Source organism: Gastrolobium bilobum, unplaced genomic scaffold (assembly GCF_033153095.1).
Source record: "Gastrolobium bilobum isolate Gb01-03AN ecotype WA unplaced genomic scaffold, APGP_CSIRO_Gbil_v1 utg18356, whole genome shotgun sequence".
Classification (NCBI taxonomy): Eukaryota; Viridiplantae; Streptophyta; class Magnoliopsida; order Fabales; family Fabaceae; genus Gastrolobium; species Gastrolobium bilobum.
The window spans coordinates 196,707-212,133 of NW_026896303.1; the positions used below are offsets into that span (position 1 = coordinate 196,707).

General features: G+C 36.4%; 3 protein-coding genes across 6 annotated transcripts; 1 reads left to right on the top strand and 2 right to left on the bottom strand.

Annotated features, from left to right (window-relative positions):
• Positions 1–1,112: 1,112 nt before the first annotated feature.
• On the bottom strand, positions 1,113–2,660 carry LOC133298774 (uncharacterized). Its single transcript, XM_061498109.1, has one exon. It carries the CDS (start codon positions 2,658–2,660, stop codon positions 1,113–1,115), a length of 1,548 nt encoding a protein of 515 aa, XP_061354093.1.
• Positions 2,661–3,192: 532 nt separating this feature from the next.
• Positions 3,193–6,209, top strand: LOC133298775 (uncharacterized). The gene is made up of 4 exons (XM_061498110.1): positions 3,193–3,232; positions 3,705–3,832; positions 4,542–4,669; positions 5,871–6,209. Exons 1-4 carry the CDS (start codon positions 3,193–3,195, stop codon positions 5,953–5,955), a joined length of 381 nt encoding a protein of 126 aa, XP_061354094.1. The 3' UTR covers positions 5,956–6,209.
• Positions 6,210–11,038: 4,829 nt separating this feature from the next.
• On the bottom strand, positions 11,039–15,148 carry LOC133298789 (aldehyde dehydrogenase family 2 member B4, mitochondrial-like). Of its 4 annotated transcripts, none has more exons than XM_061498132.1 (11): positions 14,985–15,148; positions 14,445–14,579; positions 14,071–14,213; positions 13,833–13,986; positions 13,489–13,718; positions 13,156–13,245; positions 12,738–12,911; positions 12,506–12,643; positions 12,148–12,285; positions 11,999–12,060; positions 11,039–11,518 (listed from the first exon to the last, which is right to left on the bottom strand). In XM_061498132.1, the coding sequence occupies exons 1-11, from the start codon at positions 15,049–15,051 to the stop codon at positions 11,245–11,247; spliced, it is 1,605 nt and encodes a 534-aa protein (XP_061354116.1). In that variant the 5' UTR covers positions 15,052–15,148; the 3' UTR covers positions 11,039–11,244. The 4 variants fall into 4 exon arrangements, with proteins under 4 accessions (XP_061354116.1, XP_061354117.1, XP_061354118.1 ...); XM_061498133.1 differs by having other exon boundaries at positions 14,445–14,608; positions 14,999–15,147; XM_061498134.1 differs by having other exon boundaries at positions 14,445–14,575; positions 14,975–15,147.
• Between the last annotated feature and the right edge of the window lie 279 nt (positions 15,149–15,427).

A 15,427-nucleotide genomic window follows, 5' to 3' on the forward strand; every position in this document is an offset into this window, starting at 1 on the left:
AGGCGAGTGTGTTTCAGCCATGTGACAAGCATAATCTTGCAAATAAGTGGGAAGTTTTCGTGCTCTCTGGTGTCTTGTAGGCACAACATCTTGAGAGGAATATGGCATTGAAATAGCATCGGAGCTCCCCCTATCGTCCGTAGTGGGTTGCACTATTGTGGCAGTTTCACATGACTTCTCTTCAGCGTTTTCTGCAACTACAACGTTTTCAGTTTCATCAGGGAATGATGTAGGCAGCTGAGGGACAATAGGTTCATTCTTCTTTACTCAGAATGGAAATTCTTGTTCTCGAAACTTGACATCTCTTGACACAAAACGCTGTCCAGTCTCGATATCTAACAATCTCCAACCCTTTTGTCCTGTTGGATATCCAATTAAAATACATCGTCGAGAGCGTGGAGCGAATTTGTCATTGGGTTTGGGTCTGAAGTTAGCGAAGCACAAACATCCAAATGTTCTCAAGTAAGTGTATTCTGGTGGGGTTCCATGCAATATCTCATGTGGTGACTTTCCTCCAAGAACCTTTGTAGGTGTTCTATTGATCAGATGTACAGCTGTTAGAATGCTTTCTTCCCAGAACTCAGCTGTCATACCTGCATGAAATAATAAAGCACGCGAGACATTAAGAATGTGTCTATGTCTCCTCTCTACGCGTCCATTTTGTTCGGGAGTATGTACACACGTTGTTTGTTGTAAAATGCCTTTTTCACTCAAGAGTTGCATCATTTTATTAGACTTAAATTCAGTTCCATTATCAGAACGAATTATTTTGACATTTTTCCCAAACTGATTCTGCACCATAGCCATAAATTTACACATTCGATCATAAGTTTCACTTTTCTCGGCCATCATATATACCCACACACTTCTACTAAAATCATCGACAATAGTTAAGAAATAGTAAGCACCCGAAGAGGAAGGAGACTTGTAGGGTCCCCAAGTATCACAATGAACCAAATAAAAACTTTCTTTACTGCGTGAAGTACTCAAAGGAAACACAGATCGAGTTTGTTTGGCACATTGGCAAACATCACATGCCGCACCAGTAACATTTTTATTCAACGAAATATTAATTCCTGGAATCAAAGACAACATATCATAAGATGCATGACCTAGTCTACTATGCCACAGCTCCATAATTCTTCTGCTCGAACTGCTGAAGCCGAAGCATGCTTGGGCTGAAACACATACACTCCTTCCTTGAGCTCACCCAAACCAATCTCCCTCTTCAGTATTTGGTCCTGCAAAAGGCAATTTTTATCAGTAAAGGTTACCATCCTGCTATTATTTCGCAATAGCTGTGAAACAGAAATCAGATTGCATCTCAATTGGGGAACATATAACACATTGGATAGTTTGAATTGTGCATTAAACATCATTGTTCCTTCTTTTTCTGCAAGAGTAACAGATCCGTTTGGTAAAGTGACGGACAAATGATTAATCTTTCTAATTTTAGTCAACAAATTCAAGGATCCCGTCATGTGGCGAGAGGCTCCGCTATCAATAAGCCATTGAAAGTGTGTAATCTTACCAGACAATTTATCATTGGATGGCTGTTCAACCAAGGCAATGAGCTTGTTCATAATTTCAGGTGTCAACATTGAATTCGCTGTGACCTGCAGGGGCACATTATTCTGGTAAGAAGCTGCTGCTGCAGCTTGTTGAAGTGCATCACCTTGATAGGATGCTACGGCTGGTTGAGAGCTTTCCCAAGTCTGCATGGCATGAGCTTGTTGATGTCTTCCTCCTGATCGTCCCCTTCCACGTCCCCGTCCACCAAATCTGTTTGCTGGAAATCCAATGACGTTCCAACAACGTGAGGGATCATGGTTGGTTTTCCCGCAATGAGGACACGACACTCTCTCGGCTTGTTTGCCAGAGATCGTGTGCTGATCATGACTTTCCATCTTGTCTTTCAATCCAACCTGAGCTACATATCCTACCACATTTTCTCGTTCTTCCTGATGGCGGGCAATGTTACGATGAGTTTCTTCTTGCGTAACAATTGCATACACTTTGTTGACATTTGGCAAAGGTGAGGTGTTCAAAATCTGTGAACTTAAATTGCCAAAGACAGCCTCATCAAGTCCCATGAGAAATTGATAAACACGGTCATGTTCCTTCTCTTCTTCGATCTCCTTTGCGTAAGCACACTTGTCTCCACAGTCACACGTCTTGCGGGTTTTACTCCCTTCAAGTTCGTCCCACACAGCTCTTAACTTGGTATAGTATTCACCCACACTATTTCCAAGTTGTTTTATATTAGCTAAACTGGTCTTGAGTTGATATTGACGTGGAGAATTTTCCACGGCATATCTCTCCTTCAAATCATCCCACAAATCTTTTACTTCATCAAAACATTTGATGAATGGCTGCAATTTCGCATCAATGGTATTATGTATCCAACCATTGATCATCGAATTGCACATCTCCCACGCTCGCCATTCTTCCCCGTCATCTTCCTCTGGTTTCTTTACGGTTCCAGTAACGAAACCTAACTTATTTTTCGCTCTTAGTGCGTTTTTCATGAGCTTTGCCCAATTCTCATAGTTGGCTTCTCCACGCAGCATTACAGTTGTAAGCAAAATTCCCGGATTATCCGAACCTGCCAGATGAAATGGCGATCCAGGATCCGAGGGTTTCATCTTGCTGCTGGCCATCTTCCGTAGGGCAAGCTTTCGCACTTTTCCTCACACTGCGGAAGCGTTGTTTAATTTTGGTGCGCTCTGATACCAAGATAAACTTGGTAATGCAACCTTTTTTTGATATTATTCAAGTGTGCAGCCTTTTAATAGGCAATTGGCCAAACAGATACACAATTTGTTACAGAGCTTTGTTACAAAGAAATGATAAGAGATAAAAACAACTATCTAAATTATCTAACTATCTAGTAACAAACTAAAGAATCTTCAATATAACAATCTAACCGTATAATATATCTAACAGTATAATATCCTAACAAATATTGATATCCTAACAATCTCCAACATATAGCTTTCCTGTCACTGCAAAAAAATTTTTTTTGCAACATTACGAGGATACGGTTCCGTATCCTGGGGTACTTTTTTTTAAAAAAAGAAGAAGCAAGTGAGACCTACTTGCTTGTGTCTACTGCTCCCAATAAAATTTTGCAGCGATAACAGACATGCAAAGCCCTTTCTTTATATGTTCTACCTAGGATTATTGCACGCAATGATTGGCTGTGTGGTTACTTGTTTTCAGACTTATGCTTGTGATTTTGTACACCAAAAACCAAATCTAATAAATGACCTTTGGTGTTCTGTTTTCTTGTGTTTCTGTTGGATGTTTTCGTGGGCAAAAAAAATTAAAATATTACTATTTAAATAAATAATTATGAATATATAATTATTTTTATAATATTTACAGATCTATTGTAGAATCTCATATCCAATTTGAATGTCTCCACTCATGCCTCATGCAGGGGTGATAGCCATATGTGAAACACGGACACGAGAATTTTGGAAAAAAATGCGTGTCCGACACGTGTCCGACACCGACACGTTAGATACGCAGTCAACTTTTTTGGACACGTTGACTAGTGGGACACGCGAGTTTGACTGAATCCGACACGCGGTCAATGTATGTAGACATGTTTTGAGACACGTTTTAACATTTTTTTTTTGTAAAAAAGAAAAAAAATTACAATTAAAAAAAATAAAAAATATTTAATAAAAATCAAAAAGTCTGGAACCCTATCCTCATTCCTCTCTCGCGCTGGAGGCTGCCGGTCCTCATCTTCTTCGTCGCCGGTCGTCGTCTACATCTCCGGTTGTTGGTCATCTTCTACATCTCCGGTAATAATCAGAAACCGGTAAGTCTCTTTGGATTCTCTTTTTAGTCATGAACCTACATCTCCGGTTGTGAATCGAACATCCTTCTTTTTAGTCATGAATCATATCTTAGTACCTTTTATGTCTTTTTTTTTTCTCTCCCTGTTTTGAACTTTTCCATCACTTCAGCTATCGGTGACCGGCAGTTCTGTTCATCTTAATACGTGTTTCATCCAACCCTATCATTTTGTACCACATTAATTAGAGATTTTATGTTCCTACTTTTCTGGTTCACCTTACTCAAATGAATCAATTTGACAAGAAGATATGTTCTATCTGATCGGTTGTCTCAAGTGCTCGTATATAACCAATTTCTTTTGATAAACCCTCTGCCTTTGCTAAAGATGTCACAGTTGACGAGTGAAGTGAACAATTAGTTTTCTGTGAGGAATGATTTATGTTTTTTCAAATAAAATAAATAGATTGATTAAACCTAGTTGCTTTAGGAAAATCCCCAACATATGATTTCTAGTCATCTTAGATTTTAACTGAAGATTACTCAACTAAATTCATATACAACTAATAATTCTGTTATGCAAATAGATTCACATACAACAGGTGAATTGAGTGAAATAATGTAATACATTCACATACACATCACTGGTATGCACCACTTAACAGACAAGTTGCATTTTAAGTTTTTGTGAACTCCTTACTAAATACTAACACATGGTCACACTTCTTCTTAAGGGATTTCTTGTAGGTTCATATGGACTAACTTGGGCCCTGAAGAACTCAAGCAGGATATCAAAACTAGCAATACTAAACAGTCCGTTAACAGTTTCATCTGTTATTCCTGGACTTTTTCAGCAGCTAAGGTTTGGTATAGTACCAATGAATTCATGGCCAAAAATTCTGTACCATAGTTTCCTAAATATATTTGTTTATTTTAATCACTTGAAGATTATAACATGGGTACAGTAACTGAATAGTCCCTCCTTCAACTAAAGAGCACCTTCCTATTGCATTAAATTAACTATAGAAATCTTTAAATGAAGTTAAATGAGAGTGAACATGGATTCTCTGTTGCATTCTGTATAGATCTATCACCTTTGCCACTCCTCTGCTATCCTGTTCTCTCTTAATGACAAGAGTCACTAAACTTAATGGATCCTGAAAATTTTAGTTTAGTCAATTTCAGAATTCTGCACCCTCTTGTGCAAACAGAATTTTGCACTCTACATTGCAATCACAGATTTTTAAAGTGCTCTGTTTTATACACTAAATCAATCTCACTAATTTTATTTTTGTTTGATTAGTATTATATGTAAATTTTATTATATATATTAAATATTTGATTAGTATATGAGTTATTGTGAATTGTTATATGTATTAAATGTAAATTATATTATATATATTAAAAATATTATTTAATATTAAAATGTGTTCCAACGTGTCGAAATTTAGCATTTTTTAGAATTAACGTGTCGGAATGTCGTGTCGTGTCTCGTGTCCGTGTCCGTGCTTCATAGATAGCCACATCACTTATGCCTAAAATTGGCATGACCGTTTACGCCCGGAAAAGGCTTGACCCAACACATAAAAATGCTACTCAAGTCTATTATTTTCTTTCAAACTAAGAACTGAATAAAGCACCACTTTTTCAACCTACACAAAAAGCTACTTAATAATGTACACATGGACACACGCCATTGGTTGAATGTGCCCGATTTGACTTTTATGCCTAACTATACCGGCTTTTTGACCCTTATAACCTTTAATTAATAATTAATTACCAATTTGACCTTCATTTGAAACTAATTCGAAAATTTAACCCCTTCAGAAAACATAACACTAATCTGCCCCTATTTGACCGTTGACCATGAAGCCTACCCGAGTACACCCCTCCCTACCCTGGTATTTTTTGAAATTTTTTATCTACCCGGGTAGAGAGGGGTGTACCCGGGTAGAGTTCTTGAATCTGGAAAAATGGTTGAATTAGTTACCCGGGTAAGAAGGGTTGTACCCGGGTAAACATCCAGAGTAGCGTTTTTATATAAATGAAAAAAACTGTGACAGGCATGGTTCATGGACGATAGCAACGAAGATCCAAGGCTTCCTCGCCATGACAGCCCTAATGAATTTGTTTCCATCAACCAATTAGCAGGTCATTACTCTCTCTCTCTATCTATCTATAGTTTTACTTAGTTGTGACGTTGCAGAAAAATGGTGAGTTTTGCAGAATTTGGTCTCTTATACTGGAAGCTGAATCCAAATGATGTTGAGGAAGATTAGAGAAACTAGGGGATACAATTACATGGTAATGTTGTATTAATTTTTTACTAATTTCATTTTGTTTTCTGTAATCAGAAGGTGCTTCAATTTTTTGCGTTTTCATTAACCTGATAGAAATATAAATCCGAGGAGAATATGAATTGGAAAAAGAAACTTTTTAGCATCTCGGTTATATAAAAACGCTACTCTGGATGTTTACCCGGGTACAACCCTTCTTACCCGGGTAACTAATTCAACCATTTTTCCAGATTCAAGAACTCTACCCGGGTACACCCCTCTCTACCCGGGTAGATAAAAAATTTCAGGGTTAAATTTTTGAATTAGTTTCAAATGAAGGTCAAATTGATAATTAATTATTAATTAAAGATTATAAGGGTAAAAAAGCCTAACTATACCCAAGAAAATAAAACCCTTCATAATGATAAAAATTAAATCTTGTTTTGTTTTGTGTTGGTGGGTAGTAGGGTACTGAATTTAACTGAACGATAAAAATCAAATATTGGTATGGTTGACAACGGCACCTTTCAAATTTTATATCATATTCAGAATCGAGTGTTCAAATCAAATCTTTCCATTGTAGCATTTGTAGGTCCTCTGCTACTGACTCTGCAATATGCGTGCTTGCTGGCACAATTGCCTTTGTAATTACCCTTGTCAGAGATAATTCATTCGAAAATTAAGGGGGGCCCTCCTTTTTCTTTCACAAATAATTAAAGTAATAAATAATCTTTGAAAAAAAATTAATTTAAAAGTTTTTAATATAAATTAATCAAACAAAATATTTAACATTAATATTTTTTAAAAGAAAAGAGAATTTAAAAAATGAAACTGAAATAATAATGGAAATTAAAAAAATAATTTCAAACTTATATAAACTGAATTTTAGTTTATTTTATTTTATTGACCTTTTCATTTGGAATGAATGATAAAAAAATCTATTATTATCTCCGACATGTCATGAGTATATATTCAAACTCTGCATAATAATTTTTTTTTAAAAAAATAGTTAACAATTTATTGGCATAAATAATTGCTCATGGAATTTAACCAAAAAAAAAATTGCTCATGGAATTTTTCTTTATTTTCATAACTTTTTTATTTCAGTTTCATTTTATAAAATGCTCTTTTCTTTTTCTTTTTTTTAAAAAAAAACTCCACAGCCAATAACCAATAATTTTGAAGGGTTTTATTTACTTGGGTATAGCTAGGCATAAAAGTCAAATTGGGCGCATTCAACCAATGACGTGTGTCCGTTTGTACATTGTTCAATTCTTTATTCAGTAGCTTTCTGGGTAGGTTGAAAAACAGAGAAAAATTGTGTACGATTTTAAAAGATGTAAAATTGTGTCATTTTAAGAAAAAGAAAGAGATAAATTAAGGAGGAGAAAGAGTTGACAAAAAAAATAAAAGTGTGGATCTCACCTCTTTAAGAGAGTAAAAGAATATAAATTATGTTATTTAAAAAGATAAACACAATTCCTTGAAAAAATAGTGCTTTATTCCGTTCTTAGTTTGAAAGAAAATAGACTTGACTCTTGAGTAGCATTTCTAGGAACAGTGACCAATTTGTCACTGTTCATCATAAAATTTACCAGAATGTCACGCGCACAGTAAAAATTCCCAAACTGCCACGCAGGATAATTCGCTACACAGTGCAGCGAATTAGGCCTGATGATGTGTCACGTCCTCAGTGGTCCACGTATTTCGCTACACAGGGTAGCGAAATACGTGGTCAAATGGTCAGCCCTGCCAGGCAACTTTTGGACACGTGTCACACCCCTGTAAAACACGTAATTCGCTACCCTGTACAGCGAATTATGCAGCAGAAGGGTCAGTTCATGTCAACTCAAAGTCAGGCCACGTGTCACTTCCCCACATAATTCGCTGTACTAGGTAGCGAATTATGTGGTTATTTTTGGCATGACTGGTAGCGAAATATGTAATATCTGCCAAGTGTCATCTCCCCACTAATTCGCTAGGGGGTACAGCGAAATTATGATACTTAATTTGCTACCCCTCAGCGAATTATGAGCTATAAATTACTCCATTTCGGGTATCAACTACCAGTGCCATATTTTTCCTTTTATGTTAAGGTTTACTACTTTTGTGTTGTTGTTGAATCTTAGTTTTTTTTCTATTTTTGTAAGATGAGTGAGGGTAGGAATGATTTAATAGCAACTGTTTATTATAATGGAAGAAAATACTTTGGTCCAAACGGACAAGTGTTTGAAGGTGATGCAAAAATGTTTCGCATGAGCCCAAGATGCAATCTTCACGAGCTGAAGAAGTTAATATACAAGAAGTTAAGATTAGAACGTGGTCAAACTGTTACTCGATTGACCGCTAGATGTGCCTCGGGTAACCCGGTGCAATGGGTTGGTGTGGAAATTGTCGACGATGAAGATGTAACGTTAGTAGTAGATGCAAACACTTCTGAACACGGCGAGTCAAGATTTATTGAATTGTATGCAGAAGTCAACTACGGTGGACAATCCAACAGCAGTCAACCGAGCAATCCATGCACTGACATCATCGACATAAACATGGTGCCCGAGGTTAATCTGGAAGTTGAGGTCGCGTCCCCAACGCTTGCACCACCAACCCAAGAAATTTTGTATGAAGCGGTTCCAGCCAACGACATGTACGATCCATCTTGGCGTACGGATAGTTCCGAGGAAGAGCGTGATGAAGGTCTTGTTCCAGATAGCGAGTCATCAGATACGGATGTCGATGGTGACTTTGATTGTTGTCCGTCTACTGCAGTTGAACAACCAATTCCATCGCCAGGCATTGTCGGAATGCAAGATCCTCCTGTTGCAGGTACGTAAGGATTAATGCTTTATAATAAAATATCTAATATCAAATATAACGACATTTACATTATATATTGGGTTTTTGGATATCTTGTTATGCAGGAAATGATAATGTACCATTTTGGTCTGGAGTAAGCCATTTCACGAATGTTAATTGGGAATATCCAGACCAAGAATTGGATGATATGAATGGAGCACAAATACCTAACTGGCAGATCGGCGACGAGCTATATAAGGACCAAATGTTTGACACTAAGCAAGATGTACAGATGGCAATTAAACAATATTGTATGGCAAATCATCGCACAACTGTCGTTCTAAAAAGTGATACGAAAAGGTTGATTATGGTTTGTCAAAATCATAACGCGGGTTGTCCAATGAGGATGAGAGCATACCAAAAAAAAGGCGGCAGCGAATGGGCGATAGGCATATGGAACAACGAACACACATGTGTTAGTCAATCTCTTACCCAAGATCACAAGCAGTTGGACTCAAATCTCATTTGTTCATTGATCTACACAGACTAGCGAAATACGGGTGGCTTGACACGTGTCCAAAAGTTGCCTGGCAGGGCTGACCATTTGACCACGTATTTCGCTACCCTGTGTAGCGAAATACGTGGACCACTGAGGACGTGACACATCATCAGGCCTAATTCGCTGCACTGTGTAGCGAATTAGCCTGCGTGGCAGTTTGGGAAATTTTACTATGCGCGTGGCATTCTGGTAAATTTTATGATGAACAGTGGCAAATTAGTCACTGTTCCGCATTTCTATGTGTTGGGTCACGCCTTTTTTAAGGTGAACGACCTGTGTGGGGCGTGAGTTAGAGATGTCCAAATTGGATATGAGATTATGCAACCTTTGTATTTGGGGTCCTTGGTCTCAAATATGCAACCGTTACTATTTTTAATTTTGAAATTAACTTTTTAGAGATTTTATATTTCTATTTTTAAAAAAAATTATTTAATTATTTAAAAATTTTAAACATATTCTTAAATTAAAAATGCCCTTTTCTGCACTTGAACCGATACCCTGGCTCAGTTTGAGGCTTTCAACTTTTACCATTAGACCAACTCTTTTTATTTCTCATTTTGTTTCTAATTTTATAATTAATATGAGTTTTATATTTCTTATGTTATATGAGATGACTCTTCTTATGTCATATAAACAAAAATTATGTGAGATCTATATGTTAAAAAAGTCACGTGTGACACCCATATCAGCACGGAACATGAGAAGCTATGATGTACAGACACTGACACGGGACACGACACGACACGCCACGCCGACACGTTAATTCTAAAAAATATCATATTTTGATACGTTGGGACACGTTTTAATATTAAATAAAAAATTTAATATATATAATATAATTTATATTTAATACATATAATAAGAGTCTATAATAAGTCATATAACCAATCAAATATTTAAATTTCATAACATAAATATAAATATAGATAATTTTTCGTACTTTGTTAATTTTTCATGTCAAATTTTATAATAGAAAAAATTAATTTATAAATTATTTTTTTATATTTAGTTAATAAAATAAAATTAAGACTAAAAAACAAAAACGTGTCCCAGCGTGTCCGAGTGTTGACCGCGTGTCCAAAAAAATTGACTGCGTGTCGGAAAAACGTGTCGGAGAGTTGATCGCGTGTCCCCAAATATTGACCTCATGTCGAACGTGTGTCCGTGTAGGACACGTGTCGGACACGAAAATTTTTAGGGGTTATTTATTTAAGAAGAAAATAATCAAATATTGTTAAAACACATAATTAGTTCTTGCCTCTATGGCTATCGATGATAAAGGTTTTATGTTTTAACAAATTTCAAGAAATAAGTAATCGCCACAATATGTTGAAAAACATTTAAGAAAGAAAATTTATAATCAACTTAATCTAGTAGCGAAATATAGAAGTAAGAATCCTAACTTCCAAAAGAGGATGAAAATATGTATTTGACATTTCATAACACCTATGTATATATTACAAAGGCAGATTACACGTAAGTGGTTTTTTTATCACTTAAGATAATAACACTAGCAAAGTTAAATTTCAAGAAGATGAAGTTAGGCAATAAGAAAATCGGTGTATTAATTTAATAAATTAGATATCCAATTCAAAAATAAGTTAAAATACAAATTTCAGAAAAAAAATAAAAAATTAAGAGGATGAAACTGTCTTTTTTTGCATAATCAAATACACGAGGCTCTATTCAGTTCATTGAGTTCTGATCACAGCCAAAGCGAGGCAATTCACAATTACAAATCAACTCGTGTACTATCACTTCTTATTATTGAATGCACAAGGAACAAAAAAAACCAATAAGTTGAGCTATTTACAGCCATGCAGGATTGTTGACTGGTGAGACAACAGCTTTCACCTGAAGGTAGTTGTGAAGACTGTAGATTCCTTTCTCCCTGCCTATGCCGCTCATCTTGTACCCACCAAAAGGAATTGCAGCATCAAAAACATCGAAGCAATTAATCCACACTGTTCCTGCTCTCAGTGCCCTCATCAAAGTGTTGGCTGTGCTCACGTTCTTAGTGAACACACCTGCGGCTAGACCATAACGTGTTGCATTTGCCCGTCGTATTACTTCATTAATGTCCCTAGTACATATAAAGCACAAATTATTAGAAAAATCCCATAATGCCACATTAAAGTATACCTGCTCTGTATTGTGTTGTTACTTGTTTGGTCACGGATGCTCTGATACTATATTAAACAACCATCTCACCTAAAAGCTCAAGCTATTAAGTGAAGACTTTTTTAATGGTTTTTTATATTTTTCTATCTCTAATATTTTATACCATCTTCTTGCATTGTGATTTTACAAGATGTTGTTCTCTTTTTTCATGTGAGACACTTGCAAATGATGATGAAATCAGTTTATTTAGAAGGATCCACCCAGAATAGGATGATACCAAACATTTACAGTGAGAAGATTTTAATAAAATGTTGCAATTCCAGTTTTCCATTGACATCATGTAGATTTATTTGATTTAAAATTTTAGTTTGGAACAGAAATGTATCCATACTTAGATTTTAGCAAAGAGAAACAAGCACATGGGGATTCAAATTTCACTCACTTGAATTTCAAGATGGACTGTACCGGGCCAAAGATTTCATCTTGTGCTATCAGCATATTATCCTGATCAGCATGTGTGTTAGAAAATGCTCCAATATAGAATCTTACTGCATTAATTTCTGCAAACCACTTGTGGCAAATAATCAATACCTGAACATTTGAGAAGACAGTTGGCTCCACAAAGAAGCCTTTTGAGCCCAATCTCCCACCCCCACATTCAAGGGTAGCATTGCTTTCAATTCCAGACCTAATGTACCTAAGGACTTTCTCAAATTGTTCCACGTCAATCTGGAAATTTTGCAAGGGCCATGAATTAGTGATATTTTGTTACATCAGAGTATGATCAAGAATGTGGTGTTCTGTTAAACGTTAACTTTTCCAATAAAAAAGGATACTCAACATTCACCAAAAAAAAAAGGGACACTCAACACTTCATGCACACATGATTGTTAGGGAGGAAAAAAAAGAACAATGGGGCAAGTACAATAAATTTTAAAAAGAAAAATACCTGAGGACCTTGTTCAACACCCTTCTTGAATGGATCACCAACTACACGTCTCAAAGCCCGTTTCTTTGATTTCTCCAAGAACTCGTCATAGATACGCTCATGCACAAAGGTACGAGACCCGGCACAGCAACATTGCCCCTAGAAAGCATCCAGCATAAGGGATAAGCTTCTTCTTGACATTTGCATATCCAGGTTCAAGGAAGTGGTGGAACTGAAAACTGATTGAACAAACCTGATTAAAGAATAGAGCAAAGTGTGCAGCTTCAACAGCCTTGTCAACATCAGCATCCTCACATATTATGAAAGGTGATTTCCCTCCAAGCTCCAATGTCACTGGCTTAAGATTGCTTCTTGCAGCCAATTCAAGTACAATTTTTCCAGTATCTGTTGACCCAGTGAATGCTAGCTGCAAAAATAGAAGAAACAAATTTGAACTTTTATAATATACATGGTAAAAAAGAGAACTAAGTAAAAAAGAAGGGGAGGTGACGAACGAAAAGTTAGGAGACTGGATTCAATTCTTCATTCCACCAAAATGGACATCATACACTATATAACCATATATTAAAAGCATCCTTAACAACAAGCCAGGTTCATTCTTGATGCTTTACAACACTATATACCATATAAGAGAAGTCTTCCCAAAATACCTTGTCCACATCCATATGACTTGCAAGAGGTGCACCAGCAGTTGGACCATACCCATTAACTATATTCAGAACACCTGGGGGAAGGCCAGCCTGCCCAAAAGGGTGAAGATTACAAGTTAAACCTTCAGGAAACACAATTAAAACTGAAATAGTCATCAAACACAAATTGAAGTTAACTTATGAGGTCAAAAACTAAAGGCTATAGAAATTGTTTGACAATTGACACCACATACTAACACATTCTGCAACATTATTCCAAAAGTACTGAGCAATCCAATATATAGTGGTGGAAGAGAAAGATAACATGACATAGGTAATGAGTTATGAGCTGACCTCATGAAATAGTTTTGCCACATAGAGAGCAGTCAGTGGCGTTTGCTCAGCTGTCTTCAGGACAATGGTATTGCCACATGCTAGAGCTGGTCCAACTTTCCAAGCAAACATAAGTAGAGGAAAGTTCCAAGGTATAATTTGTCCTGCAACTCCAATTGGTTCATGCAATGTCTGGAGGTGATAATTGCCATCAGCTGGGACTGTCAGCCCATGAATTTTATCTGCCCAGCCTGCATACGAATAATGGTTCGGATGGGGGGTGTTAACAGAAAATGTTTTAAAACAAAAGATAAAAAATTGATGAATCAACACAATAAACATCTAGTTGTTGTTACTGATCCTACCAGCATAATAGTGAAATAAACGCACAAACATTGGTAATTCAGTCTTGGCAGCCTGTTCATAAGGCTTTCCATTGTTCCATGTCTCCAGAGCTGCAAGCTCATCGTTGTGCTTCTCAACTAAATCAGCAAAGCGCAGCATTATCCGACTTCTTTCCTGAAGGAGTTATTAATAAATCATCATCATCATTAATTAATTGAATGTGGTGCAAGAAAGGGAGGAGATTCAGAAAATGCCTACATAAGCAGTCATTTTTGGCCAAGGTCCTTCATCAAAGGCCTTGCGAGCTGCTGATACTGCACGGTTGATATCTTCAGCTTCGCTTTCAGCAACATGTGCAAGCACTTCTCCGGTGCGCGGGTCATATGTTGGAAATGTTTTCCCTTAGACCAAAAGAAATTGCAGATGAGGCTATAAGGTCCACCATATGATTATGTAAGTGGGAAAAGCTAACTTTTTTTCAACTCCACTCAAATCATGGATTGAGACCCAAAATCATGTTCAAACACAATATAACCATGATTTTGCTAAACATGTTATTTATGATTGAAACTCAGTTTTGCACATCTATAATCCAAACATGATATAAGAATCCTTGTTCAAACTAGACATACCTGATGCAGCATCCACAAATTGCCCATTTATCAGATTATGTGTATAACTTATTTGAACCTGTGGAGTGATTAATTCCTCAACTGCTGCAGCCGTGCTAAATCTGTTAATGTTTCTCCACCCTCCAGAGTTTCTTCCTGGGGAAAAACAAGATAAATCATGTGAACTCTTATGCAATGAATTGAAGAATGTATTCTGATAATCTAGTTTTCAATCCCTACATTACACATAGACAGTAAGAGAAATTAACAGAGAGAGAGAGTTACAGATTACACATAGACAGTAAGAGAAATTAAGTAAAATAAACAAACAAATTTAAAAAAAAAAAGAAAAAAAAAAAGTGGCAGATAATAACTAGTAGCCCAAGGAAGATTCTCTTAAATACTAAAGTTGGGTCTAAAATCAAAAGTTGAATGTAATTTAAAAACAAAAACAAAGAAAAATTTGGTGTGGTAAACAAAAGTGAGTATGCTAGTGAAATCATCCAAGAACAGAGGCATGCAGGCCAAAGATAAGGAAGAAACTGAAACACGGTTGAGCACCTAGTGAATGAAGCAAAGAAGCAGATAGAGAGCGAGAAAGCAGCCAGGAAATTCTGCGAGCTGCCATGGTCAAAGCAAGTCTCTCAACGTTAAAGATTGTTGCCTCCTCCTCCTCCTCCTCCTTCTTCTTCTTCTACTACTACTACTGCTACTTCTCCTCCCTCCCTTTGTTCTGATGATAAAAATGATTGCATAACTAAGTACCATTTATTATTTATGTGTAAACGTCACTATTACTATTATTTATTTATTTTTAAAAAAAGAAGCAAATGATGAAAGCAATGTCATCTTGTGGATGCTACTTTGTCCAAACTTGTGGTTTGAAAAGATAACATAGTATTGAAACGGAACCAAAAAATATATATATAACTAGAAGAGGAAGTTGAAAATTTCAATATCGCTTGTCTTTATATTAAGGCCTTGTAGGATTCCTCTTCACGAAC

What these genes read in the sequence shown, in the direction of transcription:
- LOC133298775 (XM_061498110.1), top strand. Translation starts at nt 3,193, where the DNA reads ATGATTGGCTGTGTGGTTACTTGTTTTCAGACTTATGCTT. An exon ending in TTGTTTTCAGACTTATGCTT is followed by an intron (nt 3,233 to 3,704) that starts GTGATTTTGTAC and finishes AAAATCAAAAAG; the next exon opens with TCTGGAACCCTATCCTCATT. An exon ending in GGACTTTTTCAGCAGCTAAG is followed by an intron (nt 4,670 to 5,870) that starts GTTTGGTATAGT and finishes AAACTGTGACAG; the next exon opens with GCATGGTTCATGGACGATAG.
- LOC133298774 (XM_061498109.1), bottom strand. Translation starts at nt 2,660, where the DNA reads ATGGCCAGCAGCAAGATGAAACCCTCGGATCCTGGATCGCCATTTCAT.
- LOC133298789 (XM_061498133.1), bottom strand. Translation starts at nt 15,051, where the DNA reads ATGGCAGCTCGCAGAATTTCCTGGCTGCTTTCTCGCTCTCTATCTGCT. An exon ending in GTCATATGGATGTGGACAAG is followed by an intron (nt 12,912 to 13,155) that starts GTATTTTGGGAA and finishes CTATTTTTGCAG; the next exon opens with CTAGCATTCACTGGGTCAAC. An exon ending in CAGTCCATCTTGAAATTCAA is followed by an intron (nt 11,519 to 11,998) that starts GTGAGTGAAATT and finishes TATATGTACTAG; the next exon opens with GGACATTAATGAAGTAATAC.